This window comes from Leucoraja erinacea, chromosome 2 (assembly GCF_028641065.1).
Source record: "Leucoraja erinacea ecotype New England chromosome 2, Leri_hhj_1, whole genome shotgun sequence".
NCBI lineage: Eukaryota > Metazoa > Chordata > Chondrichthyes > Rajiformes > Rajidae > Leucoraja > Leucoraja erinaceus.
Window position 1 is genome coordinate 85948985 of NC_073378.1, and position 25544 is coordinate 85974528.

A 25544-nucleotide genomic window follows, 5' to 3' on the forward strand; every position below is an offset into this window, starting at 1 on the left:
TCTTAAAAAGTACGGGATGGATGAAGTCGAAAAGACACCTATCCTGGTTGGAGAGCAACTCAAAATGTGTCTCATTCCATCGTAATTAATTTATCAACAATGTTACAGGCATCCAGCAGTAAACGATCTGTGATATTTAATACACGTCGTCCTTGGGAGTTCGTTGTGTAGCATAATCATTCCACACTTAAGATATCAATTATGGTCCTTTACTCACTATTTAATTTACTTAAATATCTTCACAATTATATATGTACAAGTGTAATAGGGTTAGAGTCATTGGGCATTTAAATACCACCAATAATAACTTTGCTTTATTATGAAAGTCTTAAAAGGAGTGGAATTTTTAAAATGCTTCCCAAAGAATGCTTTGAGCCAATTTGCAGGTCAAGAGGGGGCAGTAATGGACCTAATCTTGGGGAAGGAAACTGGACTAGCAGTTAAAGTGTCAGTGCATTTTGGCAATAGTGACTTTAGCTCTGTAACTTTCAAGATTGTTATGGAAAGGGATAAATGTAGTTTGGAAACTGAGGTCCTGTATTGGGGAAGGGTGATTTCAAAATGATAAGGTAGAACAGATTGGAAGCAAAAAACTTGTAGGCAAGTGTGTACCTGACAAGTTGTAGTCTTTATGAATGAAATAATGAGAGATAAAGTAGGGTATTCCTTTAAGGGTGAAAAGTAAGTGATGCAAGTCCAGTGAATCTTCGATGCCTGAGAATTTAAGTTTGATAAAGAAAGGGTCTCAACCCAAAAAGTCACCCATTCCTTCACTCCAGAGAAGCTGCCTGTCCCGCTGAGTTACTCCAGCACTCTGTGTCCATGTGTGGAAATGAATGGTAGGAGTAGAGTACTGGAAACCTTTGGCAGTAGATAAGAAATGTCACTGGCAAATATGATTATGGATCAAATCCTGAGGCTTTTTAGTATATAACCAGCAGGAGGACAAAAAGGGACCAAAGAAACAAACTATACATGGTGTTGGTGGCTATAGGTAAGAAATTACATTAGTACTTTTAATCGGCATTCACTGTGGAGAAAGACATCGTAGTTGTAGATTTCAGGGAGTGTATTTCACCATTAAAAAGGATTATTATATTGTTTAGCACCCATAAAGGTGGATAAAATGATGGGGCCCGATGAGATATATTTCAGGCTGTTTTCAGAGGCAAGGAAAGAGATTGCTGGGGACATGGGGATTTTTAGAACTTTGTTTAGTTTAGTTTAATTTATTATTGTCACGGGTACCAAGGTACAGTGAAAAGCTTTTGTTCATGTGCTATCGGGTCGAAGAAAAGACTAAACATGAATACAATCAAGTCATCCACAGTGCACAGATAAAGGATAACGGTTCATAATATTGTGCAAAGTATAACACTGTAGTTCATATGAAGTCTAATTAAAGATAGTTCAAAGGTCTCCAATAAGGTAGGTGGGAGATCAGGACCACACTCCCTGAATCTGGAGGCATGCGTTTTGAAACTTCTGTACCTCTTGTCTGATGGGAGAGGGGAGATGAGGGTGTGACCGGGGTGAGTCTGGACATTGATTATGCTGGCAGTCCTTCCAAGGCAGCATGAAGTGTAGAAGGAGTCAATGGAAGGGAGGTTGGTTTGTGTGATGGCCTGCGACTTGAAACTTGCCGTTGAGGCTCGACCGGCCAGACCAACGTCATAGTGGGCGACTCCATTATCAGAGGTGCGGACAGGAGATTCTGTGGTGACAGGGAAGACTCGAGAAAGGTGTGTTGCCTCTCTGGTGCCAGGGTCCAAGATGTCTCAGACCGACTTAAGCACGTCCTCGTGAGGGAAGGTGAACAGCCGGCAGTAGTTGTGCGTGTAGGTACAAATGGTGTGGGTAAGAAGAGGAAGGACAATAGACAATAGGTGCAGGAGTAGACCATTTGGCCCTTTGAGCCAGGCAAGTATAGAGGACTAGGTAGGAGGCTGAAAAGCAGGACTTCTAGGGTGGTTATCTCTGGGTTGCTTCCAGTACCTTGTGCTGGTGAGGGTAGGAACAGGGAGATAGGGGATCTGAATGAGTGGATGAGGAGTTGGTGCTGGGGGCAGGGATTTAGATTTCTAGATCACTGGGATCACTTCTGGGGCAGAGGTGACCTGTACAAAAGGGTCGGGTTGCATCTTAATTGGAGGGGGACCGACATTCTGGCAGGCAGGTTTGTTAGTGCTACACGGGTGGGTTTAAACTAAGTGGGGGGGGTGGAGTCAACAATGTGGGAGCATATGCGTGCAGTTAAGGGAGTGTAGGAAAGGTCACGTTTAATCTAACAGGGCAGGGGGATGGGAACCAATGCAAGGAGACAGAGGGAAATAAAAGGAGGACAGAAGCAAAAGGTAGAAGGGAGATAAGACAAATAAACCTGAAAACTTTGGACCTTAATGCGAGGAACATTTGTAATAAGGTGGAAGAATTGAATGTGCAGTTAGGAGTTAAGGAATATGATATAGTTGGAATTGTGGAGACATGGCTCCAGGGTGACCAAGGCTGGCAGCTAAACATACAGGGGTATTCGATATTCAGGAAGTAAAGACAGAAAGGAAGATGTGGTGGGGTGGCATTGCTGGTTAAATAGGAGATTAATGAATAGAACTGCGAAATAGCCAAGGGTAGAAAACGCTTGTTGGAGTTGTGTACAGACCACCAAGCAACAGTAGGGAGGTTGGGGATAGCATCAAGCAGAAAATTGGGGATGCATGTAGCAAAGGTACAGCAGATATCATGGGTGACTTTAATCTACATATAGATTGGGCCAACCAAATTGGTAGCAGCGCTGAGGAGGAGGATTTCCTGGAATGTACACGGGATGGTTTTTTAAACCAATATGTAGAAGAACCGACTAGAGGATAGGCCATTTGAGAATTGGTATTGCTTAATGAGGAAGGATTAGTTAGCGATCTTGTTGTGCAAAGCCTCTTGGGCAACAGTGACGGAGAAATTTACTCAAAGAAAGCTTGCGGGGAATATAAAAACGGACTAAAAGCTTATTTCGATATGTAAAAAGATTAGTGAAGACAAATGGGGACAGGTGAATTTATAATGTGAAACAAGGAAATGGCAGAATACTTAAGGGCCTGTCCCACTTGGAGACTTTTTCGGCGACTGCCGGCATCATTGACTGATGCATCAGGTCACCGAAAAATACGCGGTGTGATGCAGCGTGACACGCCGTGATGACGTATGACGAGTGGTGTTTTTACAAGTGTTGCAACATTTCTTTTGTCACCGCTGGATTTTGAAATGTTTAAAATCTTTTGGTGACACTGATATGACACCGGCAAAATCGCCAAGTGGGACAGGCCCTTTAAACTTTGGTTCTATCTTCACTAAGGAAGACACATACTATCTCCCAGAAATATTTCGGGTCCGAGGATCTAGTGCGAAGTAGGAACTGAAGGGAATCCACATTCGTCAGGAAATGGTGTTAGGTAAACTGCTATGCTAAGGTGCTATGAGGCTGCAGGGTGACTTGGATAGGTTGGTAAGTGGGCAGATGCATGGCAGATGCAGTATAATGTGGATAAATGTGAGGTTATCCACTTTGGTGGCAAGAACAGGAAGGCAAATTATTATCTGGTGCCAGATTAGGAAAAGGGGAGATGCAACGAGACCTGGGTGTGCTTGTACATTAGTCACAAAAAGTAAGCATGCAGGTACAGCAGACAGTGAAGAAAGCTGATGGCATGCTGGCCTACATTGTGAGAAGATTTGAGTTGAGGAGCAAGGAGTTCCTATGGCAGCTGTACAGGGCCCTGATGAGACCGCACCTGGAGTATTGTGTGCAATTTTGGTCTCCTAATTTGAGGAAGGACATTATTGCTATTGAGGGAGTGCAGCATAGGTTCGCCAGGTTAATTCCCGAGATGGCGGGACTGACATACGATGAAAGAATGGGTCAACTGGGCTTGTATTTACTGGAATTTAGAAATGATGAGAGGGAATCTTATAGAAACATATGAAATTCTTAAAGGATTGCACAGGCCAGATGCAAGAAAATTGTTCCTGATGTTGGGGGAGTCCAGAACCAGGGGTCACAGTTTATGAATAAGGGGTAGGCCATTTAGTACTGAGATGAAGAAATATTTCTTCATCCAGAGAGTTGTGAATTTGTGGAATTCTCTGCCACAGAAGGCAGTGGAGGCCTAGAGAGAGTTAGATTTAGCTCTTAGGGTTAAAGGAATCAAGGGATATGGGGAAAGAGCAGGAACGGGGTACTCATTTTAGTAGATCAGCCATGATCATACTGGCTCGAAAGGCCAAACGGCCTACTTCTGCACCTATTTTTCTATGTTTCTGTTTCTCCAAGTCCACAACTCTGCAATTTCTTGTGGTCTTGGATGGAGCTGTTTCGAAACCAGGCTGTGATGCACCCCTATAAAATGCTTTCTGTGGCAGAAGCTGGTGAGAGTTGTTGGGTAAATGTCAAACTTCCTCAGACTTCTAAGGAAGTAGAGGCTTTGGTGTGCTTTCTTGGCTTTTCTGTGGCTTAATCAGGACAAATGGCAGGCGATATTTATTCCTTGGAATTTGTTGACCACAGGTAAGGTACCATCTGACTGGCGGACAGTAAATGTAGTTATTTGATTCAAGAAAAGCAGCAGAGATGATCAAGGTAATTACCACCCAATGAGTTGAATGTCAGGGCAGGGAAATTATTGGAAAATAATTTGAGGGGCAGGATTAATCTCCACTTAGAAAGGCATTTTGGATCAGCAAAAGTAGTAACAGATTTACATCATTTTTGGAAGAAGTAACAAGATATATTGAGGACTGCAGTGCAGTTAATGTAGCTTACATGTAGTTTATATGGACTGGAAAGGCTTTTGGCAAGATCCCAAATTGAAGGCTAGTCCAAGAGGTTGGTGCTCATTCGATCCAAGGCAAATTTTAAATTAAATCCCAAATTAGTTTTTGAATCAGAGACAGAGAGTGATGGTGGAGGAATGCTTTTATAATTGGAAACCCATGAGCACCGGTGTACGCGAGGAATTGGTGCTGAGACCCTTACTCTTTGTCTTGTACGTTAAAAAAATTGATCTGAATGTACAGTGCATTCAGAAAGTATTCAGACCCCTTCACTTTTTCCACATTTTGTTACATAGCAGCCATATTTTAAAATGGATTCATTTTTTGATCATCAATCTACACACAATACCCCAGAAGGAAGAAATGAAAACAGGTTTAGAATTTTTTACAAAGTAATTAAAAATAAATAACTGAAATATCACATTTCAATAAGTATTCAGACCCTTTGCTATGACACACACAATTGACCTTAGATTCATCCTGTTTCCATTGATTATCCTTGAGCTGTTTCTACAACTTGATTGGAGTCCACCAGCGGTAAATTAATTTGATTGGACATGATTTGGAAAGGCACACACCTGTCTATATAAGGTCCCACAGGTGACAGTGCATGTCAGAGCAAAAACCAAGCCATGACGATGAAGGAATTGTCTGTTGACCTCCGAGACAGGATTGTGTCGAGACACTGATCTGGGGAAGGGTATAAAACAATTTCTGCAGCATTGCAGGTCCCGAAGAGCACAGTGGCCTCCGTCATTCTCAAATGGAAGAACTTTGGAACCACCAGTGCTCTTCATAGATCTGGCCGCCTGGCCAAATTGAGCAATTGGGGAAAAAGGGCCTTGGTCAGGGAGGTGACCAAGAACCTGATGGTCACTCTGAAAGAGCTCCAGAGTTCCTCTGTGGAGATGGGAGAACGTTCCAGAAGGACAACTTTATCTGCAGCACTCCACCAATCAAGCCTTTATGGTAGAGTGGCCAGACGGAAGCCACTACTCAGTAAAAGGCACATGACAGCCTGCTTGCAGTTTGCCAAAAGGCATGAAAAACAAGATTCTCTGGTCTAATGAAACCAAGATTAAATTATTTGGCCTGAATGCCAAGTGTCACATCTGGAGGAAACCAGGCACCGCTCATCACCTGACCAATACCATACCTATGGTAAAGCATGGTGGTGACTGCATCATGCTGTGAGGATGTTTTTTAACGGCAGGAACTGGGAGACTAGTCAGGATTGAGGGAAAGATCAACGGAGCAAAGTACAGAGAGATCCTTAATGAAAATCTGCTCCAAAGCTTTCTGGACCTCAGACTGGGACGGAGGTTCACCTTCCAACAGGACAACGACCCTAAGCACACAGCCAAGACAACACAGGAGTAGCTTTGTGACAAGTCTGTGAATGTCCTTGAGTGGCCCAGCCAGAGCCCAGACTTGAACCCGATCGAACGTCTTTGGAGTTGAAAATAGCTGTGCATTGACTCTCCCCATCCAACCTGACAGAGCTTGAGAGGATCTGCAGAGAAGAATGGGAGAAATTACCCAAATACAGGCGTGCCAAGCTTGTAGCATCATACCCAAGAAGACTTGAGGCTGCAATTGCTGCCAAACGTGCCTCAACAAGGTACTGAGTAAAGGGTCTGATACTTATGTAAATGTGAAATTTCAGTTATTTCTTTTTAATTACTTTACAGAAATTTCTAAACACCTTTTTTCGCTTTTTTATTATGGGGTATTGTGTGTAGATTGATGATTAAAAAAAAAAAAAAGAATTTAATCCATTTTAGAGTAAATGCTGTAATGTCAAAAAAAATGATGGTGTCTGAATACTTTCTTAATGCACTGTTGGAGTAATAATTAATAAATTTCCAGATTACATGAGAAATAGTGATATTGGTCTCAATGGTGAAGAAGTTTGTTTTAGGTTACATGATGATATTGATCAATTAGTAAAATGGGCACATGGAATTTAATCTCAGTAAGGACAAGGGGATGCATAATTGTAATTGTAATTAATTTATTAGCCAAGTATGTATGATCAAATAAGGGTAGGGCATACAATACAAATGGGAGGGCTCTGAGAGTATTTACGGACAAAGAGATTGTTCTGCATATGTCCATAGATCCCTAAAGGTAGGCAGCACAGATAAATAATCTGGTGAAGAAATCGTAGGGAGCATTGACCATTAGTCGGGGTGTAGAATAACAACAAGAAGGAAGTCATAGTACAACTGTATAAAACTTTAGTTAGACCATAGCTGGAATATTGTATGCAGTTTTGGGTGCCACACTGCAGGAAGGATGTGATTGCATCGGAGAAGATGCGGAGGAGATGCATCTAAAATGGAACATATCAGTTATTAAGAGAGACCAGGTCTATTTTAACCGGAGTGGAAGGGCTGAAGAGAGACTTCATGGAGGTAAAGATGGGGTGGATAGTGAAAAACACCTCCCCGTCAAAAACTAGAAGGCATAGGTTAAGAGGCAATCTGAAGAAACTTTTTTTTTTCACCCAGAGTATAGTTTTAATATGGGACCCAGCAAATGGTGGAGATAGGTGCTTCGCAACATTGAAAAAGATCTAGGTGAACACTAAAATTATAAAGGTTAGGAGGGTTGTGCACAAAGGTTTGTAAATGAAATGGTCAGCATAGGCATGGTGGACGAAAAGGTGGGCATAAGGCAGCTTTAAGTTCACTTTGGTAATGAATGCCCATGTGTTTACCTGTTAATTTAGGGCAATGTGCACAATGTACTTGTAACTAATTCTGATGTACATATAGAAATAGAATTGCACTTTCATTTTCCCTTTGCGCATTCTTTCAAACTCCACAAAATAGACACCTGTACCTAGTTTCCTCAGGCCCTTTTCAACCTTTCCTCAGTGCCTGTTGTACATTGACGGGACATGAACAATGCCTAGTTTCATATTTGTTTGAATACAATTTAAAATTTTCCCTTAACATATTAATATAGAACATAGAATAACACAGCACAACAACGGGGGGGGGGGGGGGGGGGGGGGGGGGGGGGGGGGGGGTGATGGCTATGAATATCTACCCCATCTATGTCTATCATAATTGTACATAATTCTATCAGGGCTCCCCTCAAACTCCAGTGTTTCAGAGAAAACAATCCAAGTGTCCAAGCTCTGTTTGCGGTTGACAATCCAGACACCATTCTGGTAAACTCATGTGTACCCTTTCCACTAGCCACCACATCCTTACTTTATTGGGGTGATGAGAACAGCCCACAATGCTTCAATATAGCCTAATCAAAGTCCTGTGAAGCTGCTATTCCTCTTTTCCAGCAATTTGTTTGATAAAGATGAAGAGAAAATCAGTTACTTTCATAATTCTTGCTGAGATTTTGATTGTGAAGTTCAGCTGCAGCCGGCAGGCAAGGAATAGATCATCAAGAGAGCACAGTGGCACAGCTGGTACAGCTGCTTCCTCACAGCACCAGGGACCCAGGTATGATCCTGACTACGGGTGCTGTTTGTATGCAGTTTGTATTTTCTCCCTGTTGCTGCGTAGTTTTCCTCAGGTCACTCCAGTTTCTTTCCACTTTCCAAAGATATGCGTGTTTGGAGGTTAATTGGCCTCTGTAAATTGCCCCTAGTGTGTAGGGTGTGGATGAGAAAGTGGGTTAACATAGAACTAGTGTGAATGGGCAATTGATGGTCGGCATGGACTCGGTAGGCTAAAAGGCCTGTTTCAATGCTGTATCTATCAATCAATTCAATCTGCATAAATGTGCAACCTTTATTGGAAATAGAAAAGATCATGCAAAGATGATGCAACTTGAAACTGCAATCTCCTAAATCAGTGTGGATATTATGAACAAAGCCAAACTGATGTTTACTTGGTTTCTACAGATGTGGCATTTGGAGTTAGCGATGCATAGCACTCTCCCAAACAAAGATTGTTAGGGACTTGGACACGCTAGAGGCAAGAAACATGTTCCTGATGTTGGGGGACTCCAAAACCAGGGGCCACAGTTTAAGAATATGGAGTAAGCCATTTAGAACGGAGATGAGGAAACATTTTTTCTCACAGAGAGTGGTGAGTCAGTGGAATTCTCCCCCTCAGAGGGCGGTGGAGGCAGTTTCTCTGGATGCTTTCAAGAGAGAGCTAGATAAGGCTCTTAAAAATAGCGGAGTCAGGGGATATGGGGAGAAGGCAGGAACTGGGTACTGATTGGGGGTGATCAGCCATGATCACATTGAATGACGGTGATGGCTCGAAGGGCCAAATGGCCTACTCCTGCACCTATTGTCTATTGTCTAAAACTTCAAAAAACTATAAGCATTGTTCTCCCTGAATTGTTATTTTGAAAATCTCAGGGTCCATCATATTCCCCATGTATGCTTGCAAGAACCTGGATAAAGTTGCGCTCAGGATTAATATAGTCCGAGATATACAATTCTAAAAACTTTCCAATCTCACAAAGGATTTATTTTTATCTCCTTCCTCAATTTTTCTCTCTGGACTTCGTAATTGTGCTCCACCTGCTCTGATAGTTCATGTCAAATCTGTTACATGCCTTTTGAATTTGAAAAACAGATACATTTTTAGTATTTTGTTCGCAATATAAAGGTCCTCGGGTTCTACTTAATTTCCTTGGCAACACTTGTTTCAGTAGCTCTCATTTTGTTGTAGAATCAATATAGAGCAGAAGATGGCTATTTGGGCCACCAGGTCCATGTCAGGTCAGATAAAACAATTTCTTCATTTAATTCATTCTGAATGCCTCTGTTCGACCTCAGTGACACTAAACATTAAATTGACTCTCTATCCTATTAATTCTGAGCTTAGGGAGCAAATTCACTGATAACTACTCGAGCAAGCAAAACATTTAAAATTATCACTGATGTGTCCAAGCTGACTTTTCATTGTTGGAAGCAGATTGGATCAAAAGTCCATTCAGTGTCTCAATTTTCAACTTGTAGCTCAGCTGTCCTGTGAATGTAACCCCTGTGAGCACCAACAGCTTTCACGAGGCTAGAGGTACAACAACTCACTTGACTGGTAGCTCATCCATGACCCTAAATAATAATTCCCTCCTACCAGTGCACACCTTCTGCACTGTTGGCCGTCCACAGAAATGAGCTGCTGTTTCTGGCCGAGCTTGATGGCACCTCCCAAAGCGACAACTGCTCGCACGGAAACTGACAAGGGCAGCAGGTGCATGGCACCACCACCGCCTGCCGATTCCCCTTCAAACTACACACCACCCTGACTTGGAAATATATTAAGGGTCACTGTATTTAAACCCTGTAACTCCCTCTCCAACAGCACTTTTGAACTGCCATCAGAAGGACCACAGTGGTTCAAGAAGACAGCTCAAAGTAATTAGGAATGGAGAATAAATGCTTAACTATAACTAAATAAATAAATAAATGTAAAAAAATGCCACACGTATTATTCAGACGTCCTCCCATTCTGATGCAGTCAAAAATCATATAATGCTACATAAAGACTGGCTTCCATTCGAACTCCTTCACAACAAAGCTATTGATCATTGGCCTGGGGATTTAACTTTAGAAAATGTTCAACTTTGATCTTACCTCCACACAGAATCTTGATATATACTTAACATTCTCTGATGTGAAATTGTGTCCAGTAAGAACTTTAAATGGATTCAAAAATGTTTTCACATTGGATCAAAAGTCCTCTCATTGTCTCAATTTTCAAATAATGGGTGGCATGGTGGTGTAGCAGTAGAGTTGCTGCCTTATCGCGAAGAGATCAGGGATCAATCCTGACTACAGGTGCTGTCTGTATGAATTTGTATGTTCTCCACGTGACCTGCGTGACCTTTCTCCGGGTGCTCCAGTTTCCTTCCACACTCCAGAGATTCCTTTCTCCGGGTGCTCCAGTTTCCTCCCACACTCCAGGTTTGTAGGCTAATTGGCTTGGTAAGATTGTAAATTGTCCCTAGTGTGCGTAAGATATTGTTAGTGTGGGGGGATCACTGGTCAGCACAGACACGGTGGGTCGAAGGGCTTGTTTCCGTGCTGTGTTTCTAAACTAAACTAATTTATAAAAACTAACTTTCAATTTCAACAATAATTATTATAAATATCCAAGAATAACTTCTCCCCAGTCCATGTTCCTCATTTAAAGCAACTGGGGATAATGCATTTGGTCACATGGTAGCAATGTCACAACATTTTGAGATTTAAAAAATCAAGTCTGTAATTTATCCCATCAGATAAAGCATAAAAAGAAGTTTAATTTGTCACCTAATTCACTTTCATATCTTCAGTATTAAAAAAGTTATGGACATTTTCATACTCAGAAATTAGCATCTTGTTCCCTATTGCTTTTCCATTGACTTAACTCAAAAGCTGTGATCGAGGACAGTCAAATGGCCATATACTTCTTAAAAATTAAGAGAACTAAAATAAATTTTCAGTTATTATAGATTGAAGCAGTCTGAAACAAATATGAAACAATCTTACTTAGATTACTTGAAGTTAAAGCATATAATTAGTTAGTTACCTAATTGTAGCTAATTACAAAATTCAATTACTAGATCTAAACATCTATCAATTTCTTAAGAATAGATTAACATTTTTAAATAGCCTAAGTGTCCAAATAACATTCACACAAAAATTCACAATATAACATAATTTTAAAATCTCATTGTCATGGATTTATAGTCCAAATTGAAGGAATTTAATATTTAATACCTGTAAATTAATGGATGCCATTTAAATCAACTTGCCAGTGGGTTTTTCTGGAACGCGACAATTTGGAACGTTGCGGTTTGCAGTGCTTTAGATCCCCATATCGGCATGAAAAACACTGCCGGTCGGTATGGGGACTAAATCACCGTTTCGCAACTTAAAATGTGAACTAAAGGTATCTTAAGGACCATTTTTATACATAAAAATAAACAGCTTTCTTTTACCTGTCACCTACATGAAATCCGTCCCCATTGTCGGCATTGACGGCTTCAGAAGCTGATTTTAAAATGACTCCAGCGCTGAACGAGTCGGGCGATTTATATATTAATTTTTTTTTTTTAAAAACACAGAACGCCCGTCGGAACGATTCTTCAGCAAAAGCGTGCACTCCAACCAAATATAATCCATGACTAGGTAGGAAAAAAAACGCGTTTTAACCCCGCCACCCCCCCCTCCTCAAAGACGCCAAAATCTCGCACACGGCCAGTGGCAGAATTGCAGCGCTGCTGAAGGTAAGTATTGTAACATACCTACACATGGTATCTGCAGTATTAGTACTTGCACTAGTCAAATACTTATGTTCTGCAGACACACATCTTTCCTTTTATTCCGTATCACCAGACCACTCCACATGAAATGAATTGTATTTGAATTTTCAGCAAGTTTCCTGGTTAACCCCTCCACCTGGCAGCCATCCCACTCTTCAAATTTAATGGTACTTTACGTCTTTATCTTTGGTTTTAAGTTTTTTTTAGTTTAGAGATACAGCACGGAAACAGGTCCTTCGGCCTACTGGGTCCGCGCCAACCAGCGATTCTTGCACACTAACGCTATCCTACACGCACTAAGTCAAATTTTTAATTTACCAAGCCAATTAATCTATAAATCTGTATGTCTTTGGAGTGTGGGAGGAAACCGAAGATCTCAGTGAAAACCCACGCAGATCACGGGGAGAACGTACAAACTCCGTACAGACAGCACCCGTAGTTGGGATCGAACCCCGGTCTCCGGCACTACATAAGGCTTTCCATATTTCACAATGAAGAAACCAACCAAGAAATGCGATATGATCCAATATGCTTTACATGGCTTCATGCTACTCCAAATGGTGCTTTTATTATTATATCTGAAGAAGGTGGAGCAAGACCATTCCATCTTAATGCTTTTTGAATAACCCTATCATTTGTTTAGGAGAAGCAGCTTGCTATCCTTTTCCGATGAACATCTGTCTGTCTCCTGGTATTACATAACAGGTCACATAACATTGCACAGTAAACCACCATTCAAAATCCGAATAGGAAAAAAAATAGAACAGATAGAAAATAGGTGATCATCCAAATGAAAGGGAAAATTGCTCTTACAGTTTTTCCTCTCTTTCCAGGTCTTCCAACAGGTCCTCTGTGTCCAGGGGCTCCAAGTACTCCCTTTGGACCCATTTCTCCCTTTAAAAATAAACAATATTTGTAACTGTCAGGTACTTAATCACAGAGCTATACTGCACAGAAACAAGCCTTTTATCCATGCCAACCGTGAAACATGATTGTTATATAATTTAATTAAAAGGAACGTCAGATGCTAATTTATACCAAAGATTGACATAAAATCTGGAGTAACTCAGCATGTCGGGCAGCATCTCTGGAGAAAATGGATAGGTAAAGTTTCAGGTAGGGAAAAAGGGTCCCAAATCAAAACGTCACCTATCTATTTTCTCCAGAGATGCTGCCTTACCTGCTGAGTTACTCCAGTATTTTGTGTTTATCATTGTTATACAATTGTTATCCTTACACAAATATGCAGCATTCGTAAAGCATTAGCTTTGTTTTCTAAAATCTTTTCATTAATTATTCTGATCTAATTTCAATTGCATCTTGATGTGAATGAGATTCTTCACATTTGAGAAAGATCATTTCTGGTGCCAGAGATGTAAGTTGGCAATAATTAGCATTTACTGAGCAGTTAAATTCCCTTCTGTGCAATCTCTGGACATGTTCTGCAATGTTCATAAGATTTTAGTGGTCACCTGTCACATGAGTACAGTAACCTCATGGGCTTCCGCCTGTTACAAAGAGGGTCTCAGGATGCGATGAAGTTACTGCAAAGCTTTCAGAGGATCAGGACAATTTCGACAGCAGCTTCCTGATTTGAATGTTTCTGTGATCATGTGAGATGGTGGGAAGTTGCTGCCTGATTTACGATTCAATCAACAGCGAGCGCTGAGAGTTTCACTGCTATTTTTGCCTCAAACTCTGGGCCATGGTTGTAATTTCATCCCATGTGACGACATACATTTCCTCACACAGATGTTAAAGTAACTATTCTGTAACTAATCAGATTAGCTGTGTCTGGCCTTTTAAAATTGGATACTGCAGTGGCCAATCGTGAAACCTAAGGCTCACATCCACAGCTTACAGAGCAATGCGATATAATTTCCAAGCCATGAACAATTTCTTCCTACAATCCTCAGGTATATCCAAACAGGCATTTTTTGTCTTCCTTTAGCCTCAATTACATATTAAATTTTTATTTTGCTCATTTCTCCCTTAAAATTAGCTCTAACATTTAGCTTCCCATGAACAATGACAAGTGCATATTAAAATAATCTGCCATATCTTGACCTTCATTAATAATTTGACAGTGCTCTCTCCTCATGGGTCCCACACCACTTTAACAGCTCTTTCTGCATTGAAAAACATGCATCTTGTTTCATCTAATTTGCTCCTTTTTAATCATGGTATCCAAAATCTATCTTTTAGCTTTCTTGAATCTGCTCCAAATCTCTTTCCTATATTCTCCTGATGTCTGGCCAACAATTCTCCTTAACCAGATAGCTTCTGAAAGAAATTAACATACTGTATATGTTTCTCCTTGTATATCTTGGATAAAATGGCACTACATTTGCTGATGTAAAAATAGATATTGCAGCTTAAAGATACAAATTGGCTTATGCTTGCCTTGAAAATATCTGGAAGACAGTGCTGAAGAAATGTTATTGTGCAGCATAACCTCTCTATCAGTTACATAGATTGAATCCAAAGAAAAACTCCATACAGCAAATCAGGGACTTACTACAAAGCCCATGAATTTGCCTTCTGGATCCTCCATTAATCTGGCCCTTTAATGCACGAGGACATAGCATCATACGTAGAATCATTCAACACTGTTCTATGCTTTCCTGATCACCATAGAAACATAGAAAATAGGTGCAGTAGGCCATTCGGCCCTTCGAGCCAGCACCGCCATTCAATATGACCATCCAAAATCAGTACCCTATTCCTGCTTTCTCTCCATATCTCTTGATTCTGTATAAACCACGTGTGGTTTCTCATTGCATAAGTGTATAGTGTGGGTAACAGATAAAATGAAGGCCTTCGGCTTCAATTACTTAAAGAGGAACTGTGACTTGTGCCTTGCAATGCATTTCTGCTCAGCCCAGTGACACCAGACCCTCACCCTCTCATTTCCAACTGCTAGCTGCACCCATTCTTGAAGCTGAACTTAGCCCTTCAGTTGCAAGTTTGAGTCTACCCCTTGGCATCATTCAAGAGTCAAAAGTGTTTTATTGTCATTTTCCACAACAGAACAATGCTCCTGTGCTGATGTTTATCGATGAAGAAATGTTGCTGCCATTTATATGGATTCTGGTCTATAGATGAGCAAGTCAAGGATCCAGTTGCAGAGGGATGAGCAGAGACCCAGTTCTGTGAGCTTGGTAACTAGTTTGGAGGGGAAAATGGTGTGGAACACCAAGCTGTAGTGTGTATATACAACAGCCTGATGTATGTGTTTTTACTGTTCAAGTGGTCCAGTGCAGAGTGAAGAGCCAGTGAAGTGCATTCTCCATTGACCAGTTGTGGCAATAGGCAAATTGTTGTGAGTCCAGTACTTGTGGAGGTAGGAATTGATATCCACCACAACCAACCTCTCAAAGTACTTCATCACCAGGAATGTTAGTGCCACTAGTTAGTAGTAATTGATGCTCTTTCAAAGCAGGTGGGAACCTCAGACCACGATAATAAGAGGTTGCAGATGTCCGCAAAAACTCCAGTCAGTCAGTTTGCACAGGGTTTAAGACCACAACCAAGTTTACCATCAGGTGCAGACGTTTTCGAGTGTTCCCCTTCATGAAGGATCTTCTGGTGTTGGCCTCTAACTGAGATTTTAATTTCATTGAGGGCTATGGGGACATGGGAAGGATCATCTGCATTCTCCCTATCTAATCATGTATAGAATGCATTGAGCTTGGCTGGGAGTAATGCTTTATTGTCTCTTGAACTGCACCCTGGTATCACCTTGCATGAAATGATGGCATGCAAGCCCTGCCACATCTGCCGAACATCCACCTCATGACCTCTTCCTTATCTCAATGACTCAACCTGATGTTTGAGATCGCTGATACCCTTCTCACGCAAAGGCTTTGAGGTCTGGACACATTATTTGTTTTATTTGGAAAGGTTTTTCAATGTGGGAAGTATGCAAATCCTAATGTGAGATACATTAGGCCTTATTAGCTGGAGAAAGCTTATAGTGCCATGTCCTCAGGAACAATTTCCATGATCCATTGCACACTATTGAATTTGTATACCTTTCCAATCATTGATAATTTCTCGGCCTTTAAGATTGAAAATCTGCCCTTTTAATCAATTCACAACTGTTATCTCTCTCAACTTTCCCAATCCTTCTTCATTGTGTTAAATTATGTATCTCATTCAATCCATTTAAACCTGCTGGAAATGTTTTCATCCTAAAGTGTGTGTATTCTTATGTTCCTTCCTCCTATAATTAGTAAACATTTAAATTTATAACTTTTTACCACCCATTCACTTCACACTATCTCTTGACTTTTCAGACTGCAATGTGGGCAAAGGCCCTTCATCTGAAATGTTGAAACTAGTCAAGACAAGAGTTTTTAATTGTCACATGTACCAACACTGAAATTCCCTACTTGTTGCTTAACAGGTCTGCAAACATGTTACCCAATAGATAACATAACAAAACAAACAAAAAGAAAGTTCAATAAATTAAAAAAAATAAAAAAAATTGGTGCAAAACAAACAAAAGCCGGAAGTCCCAAGTCCAACCAAGACAGTTTGTAGTTTGCAGTTTAGTTGGTGTTTGTAGTGTTCAACAGCCTGATAGGAAACAGCTGTTACTGAACCTGGAGATCAGAGTTTTCAGACTCCTATACTCTCTTCCCAATGGCAGGAGTGAAATGAGGGCATGACCAGGGTGGTGTCAGTCCTTGATGCTGGTGTCTACCTTTTTGAGGCATATAGATTCCTTCAGTGGTGGGGAGATCACTACTTATTGTAATCTCCTTCATTTCTGAGAGTTCAAGTTGCTGAACCAGGCCATGATACACCTAGCCATTAGAGCCGAATTGTGCTAATGCTGAACCAGAACTCATTGCGTCAGGGAATGGTCCCGACTTGAAACGCCATCAGCCCAATTTCCTCCACCGATGGCACCTAACCCACTGAGTTCCTCCAATTTGTTTTTTGATGAAGTTTCTAGCATCCACAGTGTCTTGTGTTTCCAGGTTGTGAGGAGAATGTGAGCATGGGCAGTTTGTGTGAATTGAGTAATTGGGTGGAGGGTGAAAGGCACAAGTTGCGTATGTATTTAGAGAATGAAGATTGTTTTATGTTTCCAATGTTTCAAATAGAATTTGTCATATTCTATCACTTCACACGGAGTCATGATGGCTTATGTTGTTTTTAAACCTGCACAGTCTCCATCTTGACAATAAATCTTGACGTCTGACCTCAATTTGTCTGATGCTTGCAATTACTGTGTTACCGTCAGATGGCACAAGATGGTGCTGTCTCACTAAGATCCTTCCCTTTGTCTGTTTACAAGTGTTTTGTTTCATAATTCAATGGCAAGTCCATGCTATTTGTATTCCAGTAAACCCCATACAAATTCATGTGCTTTTGCATCCATGGGATTTAAGTTCACATTGGCATAAATTGCATAAAATTTCACGTAAGTTTTCAATCCAATGATATACTGTACACATGCACAAATTAGGGAGATGTTTGCTGATGAATGGTTCTCCCAGATTTAGTTGTTACTAGTTGTTATTCATTGTGGCCTGGTTGAGTTGCTGGGTTCCTTATTCTGCTGCCGAGGTTGTGATGTTCAGGCTCTTAACCATTTTCTGTAGTCTTCCTGAGATGTCTATTTCTGTGTCAAGTAAAACCTTCCTAAGTCTTTACCGCTTTGACCAGTTTTTCCAAAACTCCTTGATGTCATATGTTGTCCAAAGATGGCTTCATGCCAAGGACAATAACTCTTCCCTCCCCTGCGTAATTCAGCTCTTAGTCCATGTCTGAAATGGGCTGTGATGGGAATTAGATCCGAGCGACCCTGGCAAAACTCAAACTGAATGTTGGCGAGCAAATTAGTGGTGAGCAAATAGCATTTTTGATGGCATCTATTCTCTCTTTGTCGTTGATAGAGAGTAGATAGACTGAGCAGTAAATATTTGGTTGGACCCATCTTTCTGTATACAGTACTCAAGCTACTCCTTGATAACATGTAGAGTGAATTGAGATTTCCAAAGATTGGCTTCTATATATCTCAAGAAGAAACCATCATCTAGCTGAACATGATTACAGGTCCTCAGTCTTCATTTTAGCATTACATTTTGGCCTGATCTCATGAGATCTCATGGGATCTAGAGTCAACGTTGAGGATACTCAAGGCTATTCTAACCTGCCTGTACACCAGTGTACCTCACCCCCTCTAATGGTGGTGGGGCAGAAGTACCCAGAAATTGTGATTGGAAAAAGTATGTGAGTAAGATTTTATTTGTGTGGCAGTTGTTTTAATTTAGACATGTCCCCAAAATGAGTAATGGGGCTGGGAATAAGTTCAACATGTCTGAACTTGGTGCCCATGTTAAAGGTGTCATTCAAGTTTTACACCTGTTTTAGTTTTAATAATACAATTGAGCAGCTTACTTGGCCACTTCAGAGGGCAATTTAGCATATAACCAATTACCTTAGTTATGAAGTCACATTGAGACCAGACAAGGTAAAGATGGCAAATACATCTTTGATGTTCATTAGCAAACCAATGAATTTTACTAACAATCAGTGGTTTTGTGGTCATAATTATTAAGCTTAGTTGTTTTTAAATTGCAGAATAGTTTAACTAAACTTGCATACCACAGCTGTCATGGTGTGATGTCAACTCGCACTTCTAGATTGTTATACTGCTTGAATCATGCCATAAGATGTAATGTAATCATACCTGCATCACTGCTGTAATAAAACAAAGTCTGTGATTTTGGCTCAGTTTTTCGTCTCTTCCTTAGTCTAGCCTGATCTACTTGCATGAACCACAGCCCTGCTATTAGCAACATTTATCACAGATAATGAAGCATAACCTACTCCTAATACCACATGAATCCATTTGCTTTCTGTCTATCAGAGATATTCCCTTTAATGTACCCATCCCTGCCCCACATTCCCCCACTGAAAACATTTTCTCTTTCCCAGTTCTGATGAAGTCCTTGACATAAAATTTTAACAGTATTTCCCTTTCTACAGATGCTGCCTCACCTGCTGTGTAACTCCAGTACTTTCTGATTTACACATAACTTCCAGAATATGCAGTTTTGTTGACTTCCATTTACACTGTTGTTGTCATTCCTTTGTAGGTTGGCAAAGTTATATAATTTGCTATGCAACATGAATTCTGGCTTTGGATCTCTAGGGACTCGTACATATAAGGCCCATGTCTGTTTCTCTTAATGGGTGTTCTCTCAATCCTTCTTCCCAAATCCTCTGTATAAACTTGTCCCAAGTCAGCGAGTCCCTCAGATTTTTTACATTACAATTTGTAACTAGCAACTTCTGTGCTTTTCAGGAAATGTCAGACAACTCGCTGATCATCTCTTTCTGTGCTTTATTGAGTGCATTGTTCCCGATGTTGGGGAGGTCCAGAACAAGGGGTCACAGTTTAAGGATAAGGGGGAAATCTTTTAGGACCGAGATGAGGAAAACATTTTTCACACAGAGTGGTGAATCTCTGGAACTCTCTGCCACAGAGGGTAGTTGAGGCCAGTTCATTGGCTGTATTTAAGAGGGAGTTAGATGTGGCCCTTGTGGCTAAAGGGATCAGGGGGTATGGAGAGAAGGCAGGTACAGGATACTGAGTTGGATGATCAGCCATGATCATATTGAATGGCAGTGCAGGCTCGGAGGGCCGAATGGCCTACTCCTGCACCTATTTCCTATGTTTCTATGTTTATTGGTAGTCCCAATTCTTCAGTCCCTCTGGCTCGGGGAATAAGAATACCTTTGCTTTGATTTTCTCCTTATTGAAGAAATAAAGCCCTACTTCCAATGCTTCAACTTATTTGCCAAGTTATTGGCTCAAACGTCCAGCTGCTGAAGTGGTTTTATCAACTACATCCACTCGTTATGCAGGGCAATGGTGGTCAATCTAATGAATGACAGTCACGCTTGGTGTCTCCATTCACTCAGCCACACAGTTGGGTTACATCTTAAACATTATCCAGATAAAGACAACCACAACTTTATTTCAAGCAAAATCTAGAAACAAGAGACTGGAGATGCTGGGATCTTGAACAAAAAGGACATTTCTGGAGGAATCAGCAGGATAGGCAGCATCTGTGGTGGGGAAATGGACCGATGATGTTTTGGGTTGCGACTGAAGGGTCCCAAACAGTAATTTTATTTGTCCATTTCCCTCCACATATTCTGCCGAGCCTACTGTGTTCCTCCACCAGTTTGTTTTTTGAAGTGAAAATCTGTCTCTTTTATGCTTCACCATCTATCCTCTGAATCCTCAGAATAGAACAAAACACTCTGGACAGTTATCTGAAGAGTACTTCTCAAAATTAAATCAGTGTAATCATACTTAAAGTCGACATTATTTGTCGACCTGCTTTCTAATGGCACTTCATGTTATGCTATCTCCAATAGCTTGATTTTACCTTTAATAAAGTACTTTTTATATGTTCCGTGCATTCCTAGCAATGCACTTTATGAGATGCTTTTAAGCAATATGATTGTCTTCCAATTTGGCAACAAGCCTTTGTCCCTGGCTGCAAAAATTTGATGCTTACAATTATAGTATCATCAAGTAATATTTCTTTAGAGGGGATGTGGGGTACGGGCTGTGCCAGTGCACAGAGGGTGGTGGGAAGGGGCGAGGGTGCAAACTGAGTTGTGTGTATGGAAGGTGGTTGGAGCAGGGAGGGCATGGGCTGAGGATATGATAGAGTTGGATGAAGAAGCTTTTACAGTGCAATCATTATTTTCTGCCAACTAAAACATATCAAAGTCAGAAGAGATTCATTAGCCACACATAAATGGCAACATGATATATGCACAAAAACTATTGCAGCACTTTTGGAGATATTAGCTGAACACAACATAATTTACTAAAAGCAACCAAGCTTGTAGATTAATTGCTATTTTATTATTTTCCTGGAGCCACAGTAAAATGCTATCCAGCAGACCAGTCAACCAAACAGCATAATCAAGAACTGAAGGTAGATAAATGCTAGAGAAACTCAGCGGGTGAGGCAGCATCAATGTAGCGAAGGACAAGGTGACGTTTTGGGTTGAGACCCTTCTTCAGACTGTTGTGGGGGTGGGAAGAGGAAAGGAAGAGGTGGAGACAGTGGGCTGTGGGAGAGCTGGGAAGGGGAGGGGAAAGAGGGATAAAGCAAGGCCTACCTGAAAATGGAGGTCAATGATCATACCGCTGGGGTGTAAACTACCCAAGCAAAATGTGAGGTGCTGCCCCTCCAATTTACGGTGGGACTCACTCTGGCTATGGACGAGACCCAGGACAGAAAGGTCGGATTCAGAATGGGAGGGGGAGTTGAAGTGCTGAGCCACCGGGAGATCAGGTATTGCAAACTGAGCGAAGGTGTTGGGCGAAGCAATCGCCAAGCCTACGCTTGATCTCACTGAACTGAGGTAGCTGAATGGATATCAATAACAGGGCCAATGTCACAGAGCCAAATGAGCCAAATCCTGGTGCCAGGATCCAGGATGTCACGGACAGAGTGCAGAAAATCCTCAAGGGCGAAGGTGAACAGCCGGAAGTGGTAGTGCATGTCGGCACAAACGATGTCGGAAAGAAGGGGATGAATATTCGGCAGCGTGACTATAGAGAGCTTGGAAAAATGCTGAAATTCAAGACCTCCAGGGTTGTTATCTCCGGTTTGCTTCTAGTTCCTCGTGCTGGCGAGAGCAGGAACAGGGAGATACAGGACCTGGATGTATGGCTGAGGAACTGGTGCACAGGGCAGGGATTTAGATTCTTAGATCACTGGGATCTGTTTTGGAGTAAGGGGGAACTGTACAAAAGGGACGGATTGCATCTTAACAGGTGGGGGATCAGCATTCTGGCAGGCAGGTTTGCCACTGCTACACAGGTGGTTTTAAACTGAATAGGTGGGGTGTCAAATGGGATAGTCGAGGATGGAGTTAAAGGGAAAGGATTTCTTAAATGTGTGAGCGGAGAGACAGAGGGGTGTAAAATGAGGGTAGAAGCAATAGGTAGCAAGGTGAAAAGTAAAAGTGGCTGGCAGACAAATCCAGGGCAAAAATCAAAAAGGGCCACTTTTCAACATAATTGTATAAGGGGTAAGAGTATTGTAAAAACAAGCCTGAAGGCTTTGTGTCTCAATGCAAGGAGCATTCGTAATAAGGTGGATGAGTTGAATGTGCAGATAGCTATTAATGACTATGATATAGTTGGGATCACGGAGACATGGCTCCAGGGTGACCAAGGCTGGGAGCTGAACATCCAGGGATATTCAATATTCAGGAGGGATAGACAAAAAGGAAAAGGCGATGGGGTAGCGTTGCTGGTTAAAGAGGAGATTAACGCAATAGAAAGGAAGGACGTTAGCTTGGAGGATGTGGAATCGATATGGGTAGAGCTGCAAAACACTAAGGGGCAGAAAACGCTAGTGGGAGTTGTGTACAGGCCACCTAACAGTAGTAGTGGAGTTGGGGATGGCATCAAACGGGAAATTAGAAATGCGTGCAACAAGGTAAGACAGTTATAATGGGTGACTTCAATCTACATATAGATTGGGTGAATCAAATTGGCAGGGGTGCTGAGGAAGAGGATTTCTTGAAATGTATGCGGGATAGTTTTCTAAACCAACATGTAGAGGAACCAACGAGAGAGCAGGCTATTCTAGACTGGGTATTGAGTAATGAGGAAGGGTTAGTTAGTAGTCTTGTTGTGCGTGCCCCCTTGGGCAAGAGTGACCATAATATGGTTGAGTTCTTCATTAGGATGGAGAGTGACATTGTTAATTCAGAAACAAGGGTCCTGAACTTAAAGAAAGGTAATTTTGATAGACTGGCAATTGATTCTTAAAGGGTTGATGGTGGATAAGCAATGGAAGGCATTTAAAGACTGCATGGATGAACTACAACAATTGTTCATCCCAGTTTGGCAAAAGAATGAATCAGGGAAGGTAGCGCATCCATGGGTAAGAAGTGAAATCAGGGATAGTATCAAAACAAAAGATGAAGCATACAAATTAGCCAGAAAAAGCAGCCTACCAGAGGACTGGGAGAAATTCAGAGTCCAGCCGAGGAGGACAAAGGGCTTAATTAGGAAAGGGAAAATAGATTATGAAAGAAAACTGGCAGGGAACATAAAAACTGACTGCAAAAGTTTTTATAGATATGTGAAGAGAAAAAGATTAGTTAAAACAAATGTAGGTCCCTTGCAGTTAGAAACGGGTGAATTGATCATGGGGAACAAAGACATGGCAGACCAATTGAATGACTACTTTGGTTCTGTCTTCACTAAGGAAGACATAAATAATCTGCCGCAAATAGCAGGGGACCGAAGGGTCAAATGAGATGGAGAAACTGAGTGAAATCCAGGTTAGCCAGGAAGTGGTGTTGGGTAAATTGAATGGATTAAAGGCCGATAAATCCCCAGGGCCAGATAGGCTGCATCCCAGAGTACTTAAGGAAGTAGTTGCAGAAATAGTGGATGCATTACTGATAATCTTTCAAAACTCTTTAGATTCTGGAGTAGTTCCTGAGGATTGGAGGGTAGCTAATGTAACCCCACTTTTTTAAAAAGGGAGGGAGAAAGAAAACGGGGAATTACAGACCAGTTAGTCTAACATCGGTAGTGGGGAAACTGCAAGAGTCAGTTATTAAAGATGGGATAGCAGCACATTTGGAAAGTAGTGAAATCATTGGACAAAGTCAGCATGAATTGATGAAAGGTAAATCATGTCTGACGAATCTTATAGAATTTTTCGAGGATGTAACTAGTAGAGTGGATAAGGGAGAACCAGAGGATGTGCTATATCTGGACTTTCAGAAGGCATTCGACAAGGTCCCACATAAGAGATTAGTATACAAACTTAAAGCACACAGAATTGGGGGTTCAGTATTGATGTGGATAGAGAACTGGCTGGCAGACAGGAAGCAAAGAGTAGGAGTAAACGGGTCATTTTCACAATGGCAGGCAGTGACTAGTGGGGTACCGCAAGGCTCAGTGCTGGGACCCCGGCTATTTACAATATATATTAATGATTTGGGCGAGGTAATTGAATGCAACATCTCCAAGTTTGCGGATGACACGAAGCTGACGGGCAGTGTTAGCTGTGAGGAGGATGCTAGGAGGCTGCAAGTTAACTTGGATAGGCTGGGTGAGTGGGCAAATGCATGGTGGATGCAGTACAATGTGGATAAATGTGAGGTTGTCCACTTTGGTGGCAAAAACAAGAAAGTAGACTATTATCTGAATGGTGGTGGATTACGAAAAGGGAAGATGCAACGAGACCTGGGTGTCATGGTACACCAGTCATTGAAAGTATGCATGCAGGTGCAGCAGGCAGTGAAGAAAGCAAATGGTATGTTAGCATTCATAGCAAAAGGATTTGAGTATAGGAGCAGGGAGGTTCTACTGTAGTTGTACAGGGTCTTGGCGAGACCACACCTGGAGTATTGCGTACAGTTTTGGTCTCCTAATCTGAGGAAAGACATTCTTGCCATAGAGGGAGTACAGAGAAGGTTCACCAGACTGATTCCTGGGATGTCAGGACTTTCATATGAAGAAAGGCTGGATAGACTCGGCTTGCACTCGCTAGAATTTAGAAGATTGAGAGGGGATCTTATAGAAACTTACAAAATTCTTAAGGGGTTGGACAGGCTAGATGCAGGAAGATTGTTCCCGATGTTGGGGAAGTCCAGAACAAGGGGTTCAGTTTAAGTATAAGGGGGAAATCTTTTAGGACCGAGATGAGAAAAACATTTTTCCCACAGTGGTGAATCTCTGGAATTCTCTGCCACAGAAGGTAGTTGAGGCCAGTTCATTGGCTATATTTAAGAGGGAGTTAGATGTGGCCCTTGTGGCTAAAGGGATCAGGAGGTATGGAGAGAAGGCAGGTACAGGATACTGAGTTGGATGATCAGCCATGATCATATTGAATGGCGGTGCTGGCTCGAAGGGCCGAATGGCCTACTCCTGCACCCTCCTGCACCTATTTTCTATGTTTCTATACCTGGTTCAACTTAAAACAACGAATCTTGCAGAAAGTCAGTGGTGCTAAAGAGCCATCAACATTCAAGATTGTCATTGCTTTCTCTGCAATATCTGTGTAATTTATTGTTACTTACTAACCTTGATCTGTCAAATTTCAGAATGCCTTTCACAACAATTGATATGATACAGGCCCGCAACTGATTTACGGACATCCTTGGTTCCAGAGTATTTCTAGATTATCTGTTTTGCCAGACGAACAGGGGTCACGGCCTCCGAGAGAGGTCCAACGGTACCAGAATGGTCCGCCTGAGCCACCGAGATACCAACCTGCAAAGTTGACTGAGTAAGCCGGCTATGAAAACGAATCTGCTGGCTCGGTCCGCAGTTCTGGAGCTCTGACCGCAGGGGGCAAATTTGACCTGCCAATCAACCGCAGCAGTCCAGAGGAGGCTGAGATCAGCCACCACACCTGGCCCGAGCGCTGCATTTTTGGGTGGACTTCCTATGGGGATTT

General features: G+C 41.7%; 1 protein-coding gene across 4 annotated transcripts in view; it reads right to left on the minus strand.

Annotated features, from left to right (window-relative positions):
* colq (collagen-like tail subunit (single strand of homotrimer) of asymmetric acetylcholinesterase) overlaps positions 1-25544 on the minus strand; it is a 102931-nt gene that overhangs the window by 27801 nt on the left and 49586 nt on the right. For all 4 annotated transcript variants that reach the window (XM_055660227.1, XM_055660210.1, XM_055660237.1 and 1 more), the window contains one exon: positions 12877-12957. In XM_055660227.1, the coding sequence (XP_055516202.1) occupies positions 12877-12957 (81 nt within the window). The remainder of the gene's footprint in view (positions 1-12876; positions 12958-25544) is intronic.